This window comes from Anser anser (genome assembly GCF_964211835.1).
Source record: "Anser anser genome assembly, chromosome: 1".
Lineage (NCBI taxonomy): Eukaryota > Metazoa > Chordata > Aves > Anseriformes > Anatidae > Anser > Anser anser.
Genome location: NC_139720.1, coordinates 157,721,884 through 157,739,505, shown reverse-complemented (window position 1 = coordinate 157,739,505; position 17,622 = coordinate 157,721,884). Strand labels below are relative to the sequence as shown.

The 17,622-nt window shown below is 38.3% G+C and overlaps 1 protein-coding gene across 2 annotated transcripts in view; it reads left to right on the top strand.

Annotated features, from left to right (window-relative positions):
• The window catches only part of GPC6 (glypican 6), an 823,519-nt gene that overhangs the window by 744,717 nt on the left and 61,180 nt on the right, over positions 1-17,622 (top strand). Inside the window, exons 6-7 of one of the 2 annotated variants that reach the window (XM_083814533.1) lie at positions 4,159-4,302; positions 8,803-8,832. In XM_083814533.1, coding sequence (XP_083670659.1) covers positions 4,159-4,302; positions 8,803-8,832 — 174 coding nt within the window. The remainder of the gene's footprint in view (positions 1-4,158; positions 4,303-8,802; positions 8,833-17,622) is intronic. The other variant, XM_083814534.1, reaches the window with a different exon arrangement.

The window sequence follows — 17,622 nt, the reverse complement described above, 5'->3', positions numbered from 1 at the left end:
AGGCAGCAGCTCTTCAAGAACTGCTCCCACACGGCTCTGTACCACGGGGTCCATCCCCCAGGAGCAAACTGCTCCAGCACGGGTCCCCCACGGGCGGCAGCTCCCCCTAGATCCCCTGCTCCTGCTTGGGCTCCTGTCCAAGGGCAGTAATTTTTTGTTGTGTATTTTTTTTTCCCCTTTCTTAAATCTGCTCTCACAGAGGCCCAACCAACATTGCTCACTGGCTCAGCTCTGGTCAGCAGCGGGTCCCTTTGGAGCCAGCTGGAGCTGGCTCTGATCTGACATGGGGCAGCTGCTGGACTCTTCTCAGAGAGGCCATCCCTCCTATCTCCCCTCTCCCCACCAAAAACCTTGCCATGTAAACCCAATACAGTACCTTCTGCAAACCAACCACAGAGAGCACAAAAACTCTCAGTCTAGGATATCTGAGATGTCTCTTAAGATGTCACCACATTTTAAGAGTAGGTTTTGCTGGGTCTACCCAGACTACTGTGGGCCCTGAGGGCAGCCTCATGTGTTAGTCAGGTTGCAATAGATTTGGGGTTTATCCTGATAATGTCTGAGACATATTATCTTCATTACTGAAATCTCTTCATCATTCTGCAGTGACACATCTTTATTATTTGAACATTATAATGCCAAAATTAGTGTTCTGCAACAGCTTGATTATTTCTCAGGTAAAAATTTCATAATCTGTATATTGTTACTCATGGCTTAGCTCATATCCAAGATTTAGTCATAGCATACATATACTTTATCCTTATTCTCCTTCTCCCTAAGGATATTCAGAGTCATAACATATCTGTGCTCTTTTAAATCCTGGCCAAAACTTGTTTGAAGGCCTTCACAATCTTCCCATAAGGTTGACTGTACCATCACCTTTGTTTTTCGCTTGAAGTCAAAGAGTAAATCCTACATCTGTTCCATTTCAGCAGTATGAATATTTAGTACCTGACATCTGCATAGATTGCTTGTTCACAAGAAGTGGGAGAAAACTCACAAAACAGCAGAAAACATGCTATAGCAACCATTTTTCTTCAAAATGTAGAAAATCCCCAATCTGGTTGTGTCAGCATAATTATGCCTTCAGTGCTCCTCAGAACACAACATACTGGACTTTTTTCCTGCTTTTTAAACAGTCTGGTTCTATACAGATGTTTGGCTGCCTTAAGTGTTATTTGGATACCATGCCAAGAATTTTGCTCTTTCATAAAGGCTATCCCCATAGCTGAGGCTCCCATTAGTGAGTCTTAAATCTACTTTTATCCAAGCTGATCAATGTGCCATTTTAACCTATGGATATATGTTCCTTTTTGGCAATTACTTCAGCTAAAAGGATGAATGAGCTCCATGACATAGCAGACTACCTATGCATTATTTATAAGAAGGAAATCTTCATAAAACGACGTCCAAGTTTCTTCTTAAAATAGCCCCAGAGTTTCATATTAACAAAACCTCTTCATTTATCTGTGTTCTTTCCAGAGCCCTGTGCAGGAAAAATATAATGGCACTTCAGGAAAAAATCAATACTATTCTATCTGAAGATGAGAGAGTCAATGGAGCAGAGTCATATAGACACTCAATAGGAAACATTGAGCACTAGCACGTCTAAATAACAGTATGACTCAAAGCTTCATAGAGTAAAAATTCTTTCTGCTGGGATTCAAAACATTGAGGTCTCACAGGAAAAGAACTCCTTTTTTTACAGTATCTGCTCACTAATCCTGAAGTAGATACCTCCATTTAGAGAGCTTGATAGAAGTAATTCTTCACTGGCTCTGTTGATTTGATCTCACGGCTTGGTTTTTATTCCTGACCACAGAGGGTTTCTGCTCTTTGTGGCACCCTAGGAAATGCCATCTGAGCTTTAGCTGCAGTTCATCTGTAGGACATGGTCTCCAATAGGTCCTATGTTAAGACAGTCCTAAGAGATTTCTTGGACATGCTGGGACATCACAGATGATTATAGATGATGATGTGAGATCAACTGAAAAGAGCTTTTGATCTGTGCTACAAAAGACGGAAGCTTAGATGTTTAGCTCAAATATAGATGCCTACAAATTCACACCTAAATTTTGGGTTCCTAATTTCAAGTCAAATTGTTTCTCTGAGGTGGACTCCCGTAATTATATATAAAATGTTGTGGTTTTGTTTTTCTTTTTCTTTTTTAAGAGAGTGTATTTATGTTGCTAATTCACAGCATGTATAATGGAACACCAGAATAATTTTCCAGAAATTGCTCAGTATCTCTGAACAGCTCTGTAAAGAAAATATTTCATGTGCTTCTTCTCAGGAAGCATTTGTTAATTTCAGGTATCTGCTTAACATTTTCTGTTCTGTCAGCTAATACCTGGATGCAAATTAGAAAATGTCTCTTTTGCAGTCAAAATGTAGTTACTGATTATTGTATCCTTGCTGCATTTTTGCCAGATCATTAAAAAGTAGATGATTTCTTCTTCTGTGATCTAAAAAATGCTATCTAATTACCACCTCTAATACTGCCTGGCTGTACATAATTGTGTTCATACAAAAATCCTTACTATAAGTATTTGTATGAAGATAGATACCACAAAGTCTCTGTTGTTTTTTCCAGTATGTCATAAGAAAAATGAAATATAAATTATGCAGACTTATAGCTACTCCACATGGTCATACAATTTCATACCGTGAAATTTAAGAAGATTCAGTGCCCTCAGTTTCCTTTCCTCTGAGAGTCAAGTTGCATGTTCTGGAAAACTGACATTTGTCTCTGTAAGTAAATACCTGATTGCTCAGTTGACCAAAGGGGATTTCATAGGTATCTAAATAAACAGTTATGTTTTCCCTGTACAGCTCATCTACAGTCAAAAGAAATATGTAAACCTTTGTAAGTATAACAGATATCCCCAACACATATATTTGGCCTTATATTATCAACCATAATCATGTATAAGTCCTGAACATTAATCTTAGTTGAATTTTCTTCACAGAGGAAAAATCAGAATCTTTCCTGTTGAAAAATTTAGAATCTTAAAAACTGAAATCAGCTTTCCTAGTTCATTAAATGAATGATTGTCCAATAATCCTCATGACTAAGGAGGCTAGAAACTATTCAAGAACCCTTACACATATGCTCAAACAAGACCAAGCAGAGTTTCATACATAAATTAAAAATCCCAATGTCCCTACAGCAGCTGACTTGCTGGACTTTGTGCCAAAAAAGACCTGATGATTGCAAATAAATTTAGAATGAATCAGTTTCTTTTAGCAAATTTTGAATCTTTTGGGGCCTCTAAATTAACATCAGGAAACTAGCTAAAAGCTAATTGTAATGAAACCTGAAAGCAACAAAAACCATGGCTACTTCAGGAGAGAAACAATCAAGATGGATAATCCAGAAGTCTAAAATGTAATTGTGTGGATATTCTACCTCCTTTCAGCTAAAAAACTTCTGTAAGAGTTCCTCTGGGATATATCCTTGATATCCAGTAGTCAAATGTGTCTTCTGTCTCCTTTAGTATGCACAAGACATATGCTACTGAAATTTCTTTCCAAATGGAAGAATATAAAGAAATCTCATTATTCTGAACATTATTTATATACCTAGAAAACAAACACAGTAGCAGAAAATTGTTCTCTCAACTGCCCACACAACTGCCTTATCCCTCATCCAGCGACAGAGCAGCTAGGGAATTAGAAAGGAATATATTCATAAGGCTATTTCATCATTGACTTTTTCTCTGAGACTACAAACAAGATTACCAGGTAGGAATAGATGTAGGTAAGGATTATGAATGAGCTGTGATTCTGGTTAAAAACCATGTTTTAAGAAAAGATGAAACAAGTATCAACCAAGTTCCGGCACAACAAACTTCATTTTGTTCATTTCCCTTCCTGAACAGATAACAATTAAATTGCTTTCAGGTGTTAACTTCTTGAAATAATCACCTTCACGAATTAAGTATTTTAAGGTCTCTATATGTTTTTATACCTTCACTAAGTAATTAATAATGTTTAATTTTTAATCTGAGTCTTAATATAGGACAAGTGCTCTATTCGCTATTAGCAAAATGTCAGTCAAAGGTGGTTTCAAATATATGAAAGACAGAATAAATAGGGTGTAAAATGCCAGCCTCCCTCTTTTTATGACCGTCATATAACCTAAAATGTCTTTTTCAGGTTTTCCAAGGATGTGGCCAGCCTAAACCAGCACCTGCCCTAAGATCTTCCCGTTCTGTCCCTGAAAACTTCAATACCCGGTTTAGACCATATAACCCAGAGGAGCGACCTACAACTGCTGCTGGAACAAGTTTGGATAGGCTGGTAAGGCAAAGCATACTCCACTCTTAAATAAGTAGAAATGGCTTGGTAATATATGATATTCTCTGGACAATTTTTTAAAAAATAATTTTGTAATCACTGTATATAGTTTCTATGCCAACCGTTCTAGCATTCAACAAATCTTTTTTTCCCCATTGGAAATAGTACAGAATTGTATTCTAAGAGAACAATATAATTCACTTCTAAAGTATTAGAAAGGTTAAAAGACAATAAGCTTTATTTCCATCTGTCCCAAAAAATGACTTTATCAGCTAAAACATGAGCAATCATTAATCTTGCTTTATTTATTTAATCATTTCAAAAATAAGACCTTAAGATAAGACTATTTTTTCTACTACCAGTCATTGGATTCACATTTCAGATTTCAATGTTCCTGCTATTTATAAATCTATAGATTTATAGCAGGCTAATTATTATAGCTGCTAATACTGTCTCAGTAATTATCTTGAACTAAAGCCAATGGACAAAATTAAAAAGCTGTAAAGAGTCTGAATCAAAACAGACTGTATCGCACAACCTCCACTTGCCATGCTTATTGCTGAACACTTGCACAGCACTGTTCTGTCTCTCAGAAGAGGTTCATATGCAGGGCTGTAGCAAGAGTGAAGGGAGAGGAGCACCCAGCTGGGAACAGCTACTGTTAGCAGGGGCTTTGAGTTTTGGTGAGCTGCCCTCCTGCTGGTGCCAGACAGGTGCTAGCACCAAAATGTCTTGCTACTGTTCTGATCACGAGTCTAAACTGTCTAGAGGTTTTTCTCAGCTTTTATCGCTGAGCAGACACCCAAATACACTAATTCAATCAAGACCTGGGTCTCTCCTTGGCACTGTCATTCTGCAAATTCCTTTGACAATCACCACAGTACTTTACAGTGCCAAATCTTTCCAACAACCAATGCTGTAGCCCGTCCATCAATCAACTGTATTCTGTCAATCTCCATTGCAAGTCAAATGAAAAATAGTACATCATTCTAGCCAGGACATTGGATCAGTATGCAGCAAAAAGCAATATTTTTGAGTTCTCTGTTCTTCTGGGAATAGCGTAGCCTATTTATCCTACAAGTAGGAACAGAAAACAAGATGTAGACCTCTCATGTAGACTTAGGTCTCTCTAACACAGTAGATTCATAAAACAGTGTAGCATCTCAGGCTAAAAATCTTGTTTGGTGCAGAGGCCTGAATCTTAACCTAGAATTGGCCAAGGTGAAGTGAAAGGTCACTGTAGTGTGTAGGCTTTAGTCATGCTCTTGACGAAGTTAAAGGCTGCAAAAAAGAGGAAGTAGGAGAAAGAGAACAAAGAGGAAGGCTTGTAGCACAACTTAGCTTGGATTACTGCTACATTGTAAGAACAGAGCATTTTTACAAAGAAAAAGGTTTAAAAGACCTTCCATATTCACATAAGGAGAATGCTTCTAAACTCTTTAATAACCTTTTTAAACTACAAACTTACAAAATACCAAGCAGCATCCTGAATAAAGCAATAATGTGTCATATGCTGCTGGCCTTTAAAGGCTGTAACTAATGAAAATTGCTAGTGAAGACAATCCTTTATAACTCATAATAACCTGTAGACCTTCAAAGGGAAAATTTTATCCATATGATTTAACTAGATTTCTTCACACATTCTTTCATAAATAAATAAATAAAGCTTTGTTGCCTTTACTTCATAAAAGCATTACAGTATTTACATATTTGTCTTCCTTGCTGCTGATATTTAAAATAATAACTCTTCATGCCCTATTAGTAATGTGTGTTGTTATCAAATCCTTCTCCAATTGGCAGTGGTATATGTGTTATCTCCTTTTGTGTTGAGAGCAACAAACCCTGAAGTTTGAGATGGCCACTGACCTCAGCTGGAGCAAGAAAAGGTTGCTTATGTGGATTAGAGCAGAAGGCTTTGTTTCAGAACTGTAATCCCTTAGCAGCTCTTGAGAAAGGTCACTGCCTACATCTCACACCAACATGGGTAATTTTATCCAGAAGGATATAAATGTTGTGTTTCTGCCTCATAGGAACACCATTCAACCTGCCTACATTAGACCTTCAGCATTTAATGTGCTGAATCATTCCCTGAATCATATATCTCTCTTCATTAACTATAGACAGAGCCTGGAGGACCAGCTTCAGTTAGATGCTCCCAATCCTTGCATCATTAATAAGACATAAGTAGAATCCCACCCAAAGCAGTTTTCCAGTCTGCGCACTGATCATTTTCTATTTCTTACTTAATAAAAATGTACAGAAGGATTAGTCTTTTGATAGTAGTGCCAAACGGTTAAAGCCCCTTTTGATTATTATTGATATAAGAAATATGGAGTTATTACTACCTGCTTTTATGTAAGAGGAACTTTTCCTCATGAGTCAGCTGACTATTCAGTGTTACATTTATGGTTTTAGGAGTCTGTTCTGGAGATTTTACTCATAAAACACTGTCGGGCCGCTTAACTTCAAGTTGTCATCACAAAGTTCAAACATGCAGCTACGTAAACCTCAAAAGAAGTGACAAACAATCCTGCTTTCATCTGTCTTTGACAGCATGTTCTTAGAAGTGACCAAGTTTAGAAAATATTTCCTCTGCATCTCAAAAGCATAGCGCATCTGAATCAATTTTTTACTCCTGCTCATATTCCCATTTGTGAGCTTAATTCAGTTGAGCATATTCTATCAGATATGTTGCACAAAGCAGATCTCTCATAAGAAGCCTACACTGAGAACATCAGATACTGAACCCCTCTGAAAATGTGCTTCTTCATGCTTGCCTGAATTTCATAGAATCATAGAATCACTGAATCATTAAGGTTGGAAGAGACCTTCAAGATCATCTGGTCCAACCATCACCCTACTACCAATAGCACCCACGAAAATTTGATTAATCCAGCTATTGTATTCCAAGAAGGGAGGTTTGCCTGAATTACTGTCACAGCATTAGTCTGTAGGACTTAATAAAAAAGAAATACCTCAAAATTAATTGAGAAAAAAGTGGGAAAAGAAAAAAAGAAAAAAGAAAAAAAAATTAAAAAAAAAAGAAAGAAAAAGAAGAAAGAAAGATCCCCCCAAAGCAGGTATAGTTGGATTAAAATGCAGTAGATGTGTTTAGGAAGTCATGCAGAACTTGAGCCTGAGAGAGTTGTCTAAGCACGGATGCAAAACACCATCTGAGACTCACAGAATCATAGAATGGGTTGGGCTGGAAGGGACCTTAAAGATCTAATTCCACACCCCCTGCCATGGACAGGGACACATCCAACTACAACAGGTTACTCCCCAGAGTATTGGAAACAGGGGACTGGAAGATACCACACAGGACTAGAGGAGAACAATGTACTTCTGGAACAGGAGTAGGGAGCCAGGTAGAATATGCTGCAGCATCACAAGCAGTTAAATACACCTATGTTCCTGCAATTAAATCAAGTCTTTGTAGCATGGGACCTAAAAGTCAGGCTCTTTCTGAAGTCAATGGAGAGAGACATACATCTTCAGAGAGTGATTCACCCTATCTGTCACAGATATCTCTCATAGATTGGGAAATGAAAGGCTCAACTTAGTTATTTGCATGTAGATACGCAAAACTGTTTGAGATGCCTTGGAGTATGTGATATCTGGCTGAGCTGGCAGGACGCCCATGCTCTCCTGGACTGGGGGTTGAAGACCAGGTAGGATACCTGAGGGGAAGACCACTATATGGCATCCAAGAGTGGAGGACAGAACTGAGGCCCTGTTATTCTCTGAAGTTCCTCTTGGGGGATTCAGCTGCATGAACATAGTCCCCTAATGTTACTTGAGATGCCTATGGTTTTCAAGACGTCCAAATATAACTAGAAATATTTACGGGAGACCTGTCTGTAAGCAAGATGGAATACATCAAAGCTACTAAATTTACTTTATATGCTCTATATTTAGGTAACTGGATTCCCATCTATTTCTTTGCTGATCATAACACCAGCTAAACTGATTAAATACAGACGTCTGTAATATAGATACCTATAACCACTTATTTAGATTTGATTTCTAGATGACCATCTTAGATGTGAAGGTCAGTAGTTTTTTTATTGTTAGCAGAGAAATGATGGCCTTTATTCAGTTGTCTAAAAGTAGGTTTAGGCAACTGAGTTGAGATTAAATATTCCTAAAGCATGATTCAGCTCATCCTAAAGTACACGTTTCAGCCTATCAGAGAAATCCTTCTCTACCCATCTACTACAAAGTGCCAAAAAGTGACAACCTTAGGCTAAGCATCCAGCAATTGCACCTGAAGTTAAAACAAATACTGTCAGAAACTGAATAGCTTTAACCATTGAACTCATCTGCTTCTGTAGAGTATGATCTAAGATTTCTCATTGAAAATCTACTGCTTATAAAGACTCGTTATCTTCACTGTGGTTGCCTGTTTGGTATAACCTGTTTTGTTTTTTTATTTTGTTTCTGTTTTGTTTTATTTTGTTTTGTTTTTCTGTTCCCTGAATTTGTTTCCCTCTTGCTTCCCAGAGGACTATCTGGAGGACAATGCAACATGGTGTAAGCTTTGGTATTCTTATTCTTCACTTTCATTCCCATTTGTCTTTGTACAATGCTGGGCAAAACACTTTAAGTTTCATCTTCACCATCTTTACTTTGTGTGTGTCATGTAGGCTAAAACAGTAGCAGTAATTTTAGATTCTAGCTCGTTTAATTCTGCCCAGTGCTGGGAGCTGCTGGTTCTTTCCAATATTCTTCTTCTGCTTCAAGGATGACGTCTCGTTCCTAGAAAGGAGTGTATTCCCTCAGTGAGCTAAAAGCTGACATAAGTGTCCACGCAATCTCAGACACCACATACACATGTGCAGCAATGCAGACACTCTGCAGTGTCACCTATTTCTGGGGCTTGTGCCTGGAGATAGCACTTGAGCAAAGGAAACAATCTCTCAGGCCATCCTGAGCTCGCTCCCTAGAATTGTAACTGTCTCACTGCCCAGTCTTGGGCAAACCACTTTGTGTGAGTTTGATAAAGTAGATTCGATTATACTTTCCAGCTACAGAAATTCTGTGAATTTGAGAGGTCCCTGTGTTTCAAACAAAAGGCTTCCTCAGCAGGGGTTTGGTGCAGCCCAAGGGGAAGGCAGGAACACAGCACTGTGCAGATATGCATCATCTGACTTGCGAATTACCTCAAAGCGTTTAGCTTGGACCATTATATCTTGCTTCTTAGCAGGACTAATTAGTCTACAGAGAGCCCCATGCTGATATAGTCATACCTACTTCCTGCATTTGAGCTGCCTCAAGTACCTCTGTATTCACCATGCCATCGTACAGCACAGTCCTGCTTTAATTCAGCTGCAATTTCTCCCAAGAACATACCTCAGCCTGACCTGTCTGGACGTGTGTAAAATTATTCCACATTTCCTTTCAGAAGGACATGGAAGCCTTCTTGATTTTCCACAGGGGAGCTGATGCACTATTAACCATATAATGCATAATGCACATGCATGCTATGGAGATAGGCAACTGAGAAATTGGCCGTGGCATTTTGAGGGTGATTTACATTCAAGTACAGTATAGCAGCAGCATAGATAAGTGGATGAGCATGCACCTAGTCTGAAAAATAAACTCTTTCATGCTCTTTACCCTGGGGAGGGGAATATATTGTGTCACACTTTGCAGGAAAATATTCCTTTATCTTCCCTCCTGTGTTATTTTTTTTAAGTAAAAGTAAATGAAGTTTCATTTTCTGTGAGCAAAGGACCCTGAAATTGTTATTTTAGGAATATAGTGGGATGTATTTTAAGTGTCAATTCATTCATATTTTTAAAATATTTTTCACTATAGTGTGTAATGATTTTTGTTACAATAAAATATGCAACAGTAACCCAACAAATCTGTTGTGAACAATTCCTTCCAAGTGTTCCAAAGGTATATGAAGCAGAAAATATAATTCGAGAGAGAGAGAGAGAAAACTGCTTTGCATTTTAGCTATGAAAGACTGAAATTAACAAGACAGTATACCATGAAGACATTGATCTGACTTGCCCAAGGAATCCTCTTGGGGAACTCCCAACAGTGGAGCTTATGTTTCAGTTTTGTAAGAATCCATTTAGTCCAGAGTCTAGAAATGTTAAATATATGCAGTGATACACAATATTCCTGAGATAGGATGTTTATTCTCCACATTTTATTTCTCAAGAGACCCTAGAATAAAATTCAGCAGCTATAAATCTTACAGGGTTTAAAATATTGAGATGAATTTTTCGAACACATTCTGCATACAGAACCCGTAGGGAAAGACACAAACAATAAGCCTGTAAAAGACTTCATAGCTCATGAAGTATTGGTCACACTTTTAAGAGTGAAATTAACAGGCTCGTGCAGGTGTTTCAGATGTCCCCTAACTTCCTATAGACCACTCCCCCCACAAGCTTTAGATGCTGTGCTGTTGGAGGTGCCATTTCTTTCTGTGTGTTGTTATTCAGCAAATAACTCCTGTAAAATGCAAAGTGTACAGCTCCTCCAGTTTTAGATTGTGTGTTTAGAGCCCTGTTTCTTATTAGCTGTCTGGATACAACATGCACAATGAATAAATACATTTTACAACATTTGTCATGGTCATTAGGTGTCAAATTTAGGATTTGCCTGGTTCTCCTCAAAGAGGCGTTTGCTTAGTGTCAGATTTTGTTTATTCTCAGTTTCTGTGTCACAGCAATATCTAAGTTCAAGTTTGTGCTATCATTTCTTCCTTCCTGGTTAATACCAGTTTCAGGTGGCAAAGGTGGGTGAGTGATGATGGCTGTCAGAACCCTCCTGAGAGACCTGGCAGAGATCTGTCTTTTAAAAAGGCAATATTATTCCATAACCCTGCTGAAGAGTTCTGCATGCTGCTGTCTCTGATGCATCGCATTCTTAATACACGTGAGGCAGTTACTAAGAAAGTGCTTTATTTCAGAGGTTGTCTGTGTCTTCAGGTGGCATGGTTGTGCTTGCTGTTCAGACTCTGTTCAGTGTGAGCAAGGAAAAAATGTCTTCCAACTCTAACTGGAAAGACAGCTCTCTACGTTAATTAGTTGTCCAAAGAAATGTACAGTCCTGATTACAAGGCATTGTCTGCCTTGCTTGAATAGTGACATGTTGCCTAACTGTCTCATTGAACACAGTGCCTGTTTGAGTATCTTCTAAATATACGCTTGTTAGTTCTAGCTGAACTTCCTTTAACTATTGGTGTGAAAATCCCCTTAGAGTTATCATCTCTTTTCCAGGAATGTATAAGCAGTGTTAAGTATACCTGTTACCAAGATGGGGCATATGACACCTGTAAACAGAAGCTACTCCTGATTACCAGTCTAGCACACAGTTAAGATGAAAAAGTGGCTGTCATGGGTCTTTGGTTGTTGAGGAATTAAGTGATTCATGAACTTGGCTATTAGTGTAAACAAAAGCAGGATATATAGGCTGAAGCTTGCACATCTGTGCCATATCAAACCATAATAACATGAAGTGGGATTTATTTGCCCTATCTTTTAATGTTTCTAATGTTGTTATCAAAGTCTGAGCTATAACCTCATTCCCTTATTAATCAGTGGAGAGAACTAGGCACCTCCAGATCTTGCTTAAGATGTTCATTTGGAGATGACATGAAATCTGAATTACCTTTTGAATTACCCATTTCTCCCCACTGGGTATGAAAAGAATCTGAATGATTAGCTCAGACAGCCAATTTGTAGATATCTTAATGTAACCGTAATACCAGGCTTTGGAGTTAGGCTCTATGAATCAAATGTGTTCAAAAGCAGAATTGGGTCTATAAATATATTGATAGATAGTTCTAATCATAATTCTAATCATACTCATTGTTGTGGTGTCATCAGGTACCTAGAAGGATTGCTAGTCTGCAGCAAAAATATTTCATTCTGAAGACTGCACAAGTTTTATCTGATGGCAATTCCCCTTCGTAAATCTAGATGAAAATCTAGTTCCTTCCATTTGATGCTTTAGCCTCTACTCAGTAAAAGTTTGTTTTTTTTCCAGTATACAGAAAGTTTTTATTATCAGCATCTAGAAGATGAATCTAAGCAGGAAACACATCAGCACTGCTCTTTCAGCTGAAAGATCACATTTCATTTCACGTGTCTATGCATGAATCTGTGCAGAAGGAAAAGTGAATTCTTAATGTTCTTGTTAATGCTAAAGATAGTGACTATATAAATGTCCTCCACACTTTAGCATTTTGACATGATATTAATAGAAGAAATATGGTTTAAAAATTGGTAGTAGGGCTTGTGTCCCCAGTTACAATATATAAATGATGCCCATTTAGATGCTTCCAGGTAGCATGAGAATAACAACTATGACTGATTACCTGCCTGAAAGGTGTTACACTGCTATGAATTCTTACATGGTTAATATGACAACAAGCAACAGGTTCTAAAAGCAATACTAAGTTTCCATAAAAAATGGATTTTGTAATGTATCACCAGTCCATTTACACCTAGAGAATAGAGGGTCCTTTTGTTCAAGTGATCACAAACCACAAAATATCTTCTCACCATCAAGCTAGTTGTGCATCGGTGTGGCTGCCAACAACTAAATTAAAGCTTTGGTAATTTCTGAATTAATTGCAAATAGTGATTCTCACTCTTCAGATAAAAATGTGTTATATTGTGCTGTCAATTAGTTCTCTGGAGCCTTTTGCAGCAATTTTTATTTTGTTAGACTGCAGCACACAGATATATTGTAAACTTGCACCAGACGTGCACAATGCTGGACTCCACTTGTAACAAATGGTAGGTTACAGCAGACTAAAAACCGATTTCCCAAGCCAAACATTTCACACATTTTCCTTGTTTGCAATAGAAATTGACACTTTATGGACTTTTATAGGCATTACTAGTAGTTAGAAGAGAGGTAAAATATCGGGAATAAACGATTTACCTTCATACAAATTGTGACCCTTTTGTGAACTTTCTTTAGTCAAAAGCAAATATTTTACATCAAAAAAAAAGGTTTCCTATATTTTCTTCCTACTTTTTTTTTCTCATTCCACAGTCACATCAATGTATCTGTCTACATTGTTGGGACAGCAATACAGGGTGCTTCCTTAATGTATTTACATTTTGCCTGTAAACAGCAAAGATTGAGTGACTAGTTATAGATACTCATTGATGGGAAAGCCAAGGCTTTTAATAATACTGGGGAAGGAAGAAAGAAAGGCTTCGTCAAATCTAATTTTATCCATCATCAGGTAAGGACCATTCTAAGGTTATGCATCTTAAAAGACCCAGCAGCATTTCTGGGTCCTAGGTAGTGTAGGTCCTAGCACCATCACAGCTCTACACTAGGGCAAAATGCATAGCCCCTGTATTACTACTTCAGGTACCTAGTCACTATGGAAAGTAGGAGTATACCTTCAAGATGCTTCAGTACATCCCTTTGGTGTGTACATGGTAATAGAGAAATACAGCTACAGGAGTAGGAGTTAGTTGTATGGGCTCCCTCCACAGTCAGTTAAGAAAACAAGCATTTTCAGAGTGCAGTTCCCACAGCCTAATGTAGACATTTTCTAGAGATCACATGAATAGCTCCCTGTAAGTGCAAATGTTTCTCTGGCAGCTATGAGGAACCTTGGAATTGACAAGATATTAAGCCTGCATGGGGCTAGAGTTAGCTGAACTGCGACTGAGCAGTCAATACCTGACTCCTTCACAGATGGCCCTACCGAAGTGGAGGTAACTGAGGTTATTAAGATTTAGGACTTAGGTGTGCAGTTCACTGGAGATGAAAGTAGATGCTCATGTTTTGGTGGCCTTGCACGGTCTTTCCTGGTGGCAGTGATAATAAATGACCATCATGCGTGTCTGCTTTTGGTCTTCTTGAGTTTTACTTCTTCTGCACTGAATGTATGTTATGTACGTGTAATTTTTGGTAAATAAGAAACGGAGTTCATTGTGTCTAATTTAGCATCTATAATAAAGGTAGAGCCAGGTTTCTTAATCTCCCCTGGTAGCAATGAGGAGCTAGTTAAGGTGATCTAATAGCAGGAAGGATTCACTTGCTGAAACACAAATGCCTCCTGCTAAGTGAGAGGCCCTGAACTCCCAAGGCATCTGCAAGGAGCTAACAGATATGATAAAGTCCTTGCAGGTGTTCTTCAGTCTTCTGAATGCTCCAGAGAACTCCAACATGGCATTAGGCTAATTTATATTTGTAATTGAATGAGGGGTCTAGGAGCTATTCGTAAGGTCCTAATTTAGACCAAAATTAGGCACTTGGACAACTGAATAACTCCCTAGACTCCACTGACAAAAAGACCAATAGATTGTCCAGAGAGAGACATCTAAGGGCTTCACAGGAGGGTCTCAGATATGGTGCAGGTCCTACAGGAGACCTTTACTGATACATGGATGACCCGAAAAGCCTCCAAGGCAGTGGATACCTGTGTGCAGGCAACTGAATCCCACTCCATGTCTCCACTGACTGGTGGGACTCTGATGCCCAGCTCACATCGACACCCACACTGAGAGCTTTTAAATTCAGGCAAGAGTAACTCAGAGCCAGAGCCCAGTGAAACCGAGACTGACGTTCATTTGTATGAGAGGAAACCACATCACCAATACACAGCCAGCACTTAACAGTTCCCAGGATAACTGCATTCACTTCAAAGTGCTGGGAATTTTGCTTTCCTATTATATATTTGGACAGCATAAATACTATATAGGAACCCAAGTGAAAACGGACTAGAATGAAAATTGCTTTTCTCCTTAAACATTCAAGCCTATAAAAATCTCCAGTTCATAACAATAATTGCGTTACCTAAGTAACAGCTATAGGCACTAAAGTAAAAACTAATTGCTTGAAGTGCTTTGTCTTGTTTTAATATAACATACCTACAGTGCTCATATATTAAAAGTGTGATATATATGCAGAAATAACAGGAATTTTGGAACTACATTTCTTCTGCGGGGAAAAGCAACAATCACTTATGAAAAAGAAAAAAAAAAAAAGAGAGAGAGAGAGAAAGAAAGAAAGAAAGGAAGAAATAAAAAGAAACGTTGCTTGATAAATAAACCTGAGAGAAAGTCCCATTTTCCTTGATCTTACAGTGAATGTTAACGGGTTTAAAATCAGAGATCATTTATAATCTTTGAAATAATGTGTAAATAAAAATTCTTTCAATTGCTATTTATTCATTGAGATTAAATCCATCCAACCAAATGCAGGTATCCAACCATCCAGCTAGCCAAATCACATAACCCATACTGTCAGCTGAGAGAAATAGGAACTTTCAGGGCACAGCTGATCCGAGGTACTTTAAAAATCTGTATTGGATTAAGAAGTACTTGCACCCTCTAGTTCCTGTTTCTCACATTGACTACAGAAGAGTTTTAGCTCAGACATGGATGCTGTTGTCCTGTGAGATTAATCCTATTCTCAGACATCATTTTTATGGAGCTCACAATCTACATATCTGGATAGACAGTGACATTACTATTATACACCTTGTACAGTAACTATATTTATTTTGTTTTGGCAATGAGGGTCATCCTGTGGTAGGTAGGCATTGAACACACATTAGAAATATGTTCCTGGTCTTGCAGACCTTAATGAGATCTTCAGGTGTTCTTTTCTTCTGAAGTTTCCAACCTTCATCTAATGTTTCTGCATCATTTTCTAACCTTTAATTTGCACTATGGAAATTCAGTGAGCCAGAAAAAAAAAAATATATGTTTCTGTAAAGCATGATCTCCATAATATCCAAGTTAACAAAGTCTGAATTGGTAATCTCAGTTTGCCTGTAATAGATGAGCAATTTTGTCCAGGGTACAGGACTTCTGGACACTGTGAATACCTTCTCTTCATGAGGTACAGAATACTTTCTTAAGCAGTCAGTGCAATAGTTGAGTGATGGGACTGGGAAACCACAGCTGTTTCTATCTACAGCCCACCTCTCCCAGATTATAATGATCGTGTTGTTGGGAAAGAAAAGAGGACAGCTCCTAGCTCAACCCCACCCTGCTGTCACAAAGGCCACTCACTAGCACAGTTCATTTCCAGGCCAGATGGAGTTCATCCATGTAAAGACCTTTGTTGTTAGATGAGAGATGGTGAACTCAGCTCCTCTCTGCCTGCCGAGAAAGGCTCAGCTTCATCACGATTTTCATCAAGCCACCCCTTGTTTGATAAAAGTCAGTGTGGCAAAACTTAGTCCCTTAAAAGTCCCTTTTATCATTAAAACAGCTGGATATAGACAGATAGGAGAGGGATTGACTGAAGGAAAAATACTGCCTGCAAAATGTGCAGCAACTCCTGCAGGAACGTGACCAGCTGCAAATTAACTTGGTAATGTCATGGGACAAAACCCCTGAATTCTCAAGCTAATTGAGGAAGCACTTTTAAAAAATCCTATTTCCCACAGGTTATAATACTGATTTATTTCTGTGCTAAAATGTGAAATAACACAGCTGGCAAATACTCTTTCAGAAATCTAGAAAATGGTTAATGATATATAGGGACATACTCTTCAATGCCATTTGTTCTTTAATGTCTCCCCTTGGCATAGGCAGTATAATCACTTCAAGACTACTCATCCCCATACTAAACCACACTCTTGTCAGCCACTTCCTTAATCAAGGAGATAATAGAGATTAAAAGGGCATAATTGTAAGGGGGAAGATGTGACAAGGGTATTTCAAATGCAAGTAAAATTCCCATTCTTTCTAGAAGGACTCAGCTGCCACGCATTGACCATACCTCCTGTGTCTCTCGCTGAGTTTAGTCCTACTAAGTTTAGACCCATATTTTTCCCCATTTGATCCACCATAGTGTCTGACACTAAGAAAATCCTAATTTTGTTTTGCGCTTATTAAAAGTAGCCATGCCATAAACCAGCCAAGAATGTTCTGTCATAGTGATAAATAACAGGATTAACAACACTAAGGTTTTCTTCAGGATTTATTGCACTTCTGAATGCAATGTTACATGGTTTTGAGACCTTATTCCACTAGCTGTTGTCTTGCTGAAGTGTTTTCCAATAAAGGAAGTGATACTTGTACATCCAGGCTAATGACAAACTTCCAGCAAGGAGTACATTGCTCAGCCTTCATTCGCAAAATCCACCTTTTAATTTTAATGGATTAAATTGCATAGACAGGGGAAATGTGCACTGATAAGAACATATTTGTGAGTGTCTCATTCTGCACCGGTGGAATTTGCCATAGTAACTTATCGGGATAAGGTAATCGAGCCTTGCCTGTTATCAGAAACCAGACAGAGAAAAGAATCACAGCTAGGGATCTTTAGGCAGCTGCTAAGTCAGAATCAAGTTCAGCTAGAGGTAAATAGGGA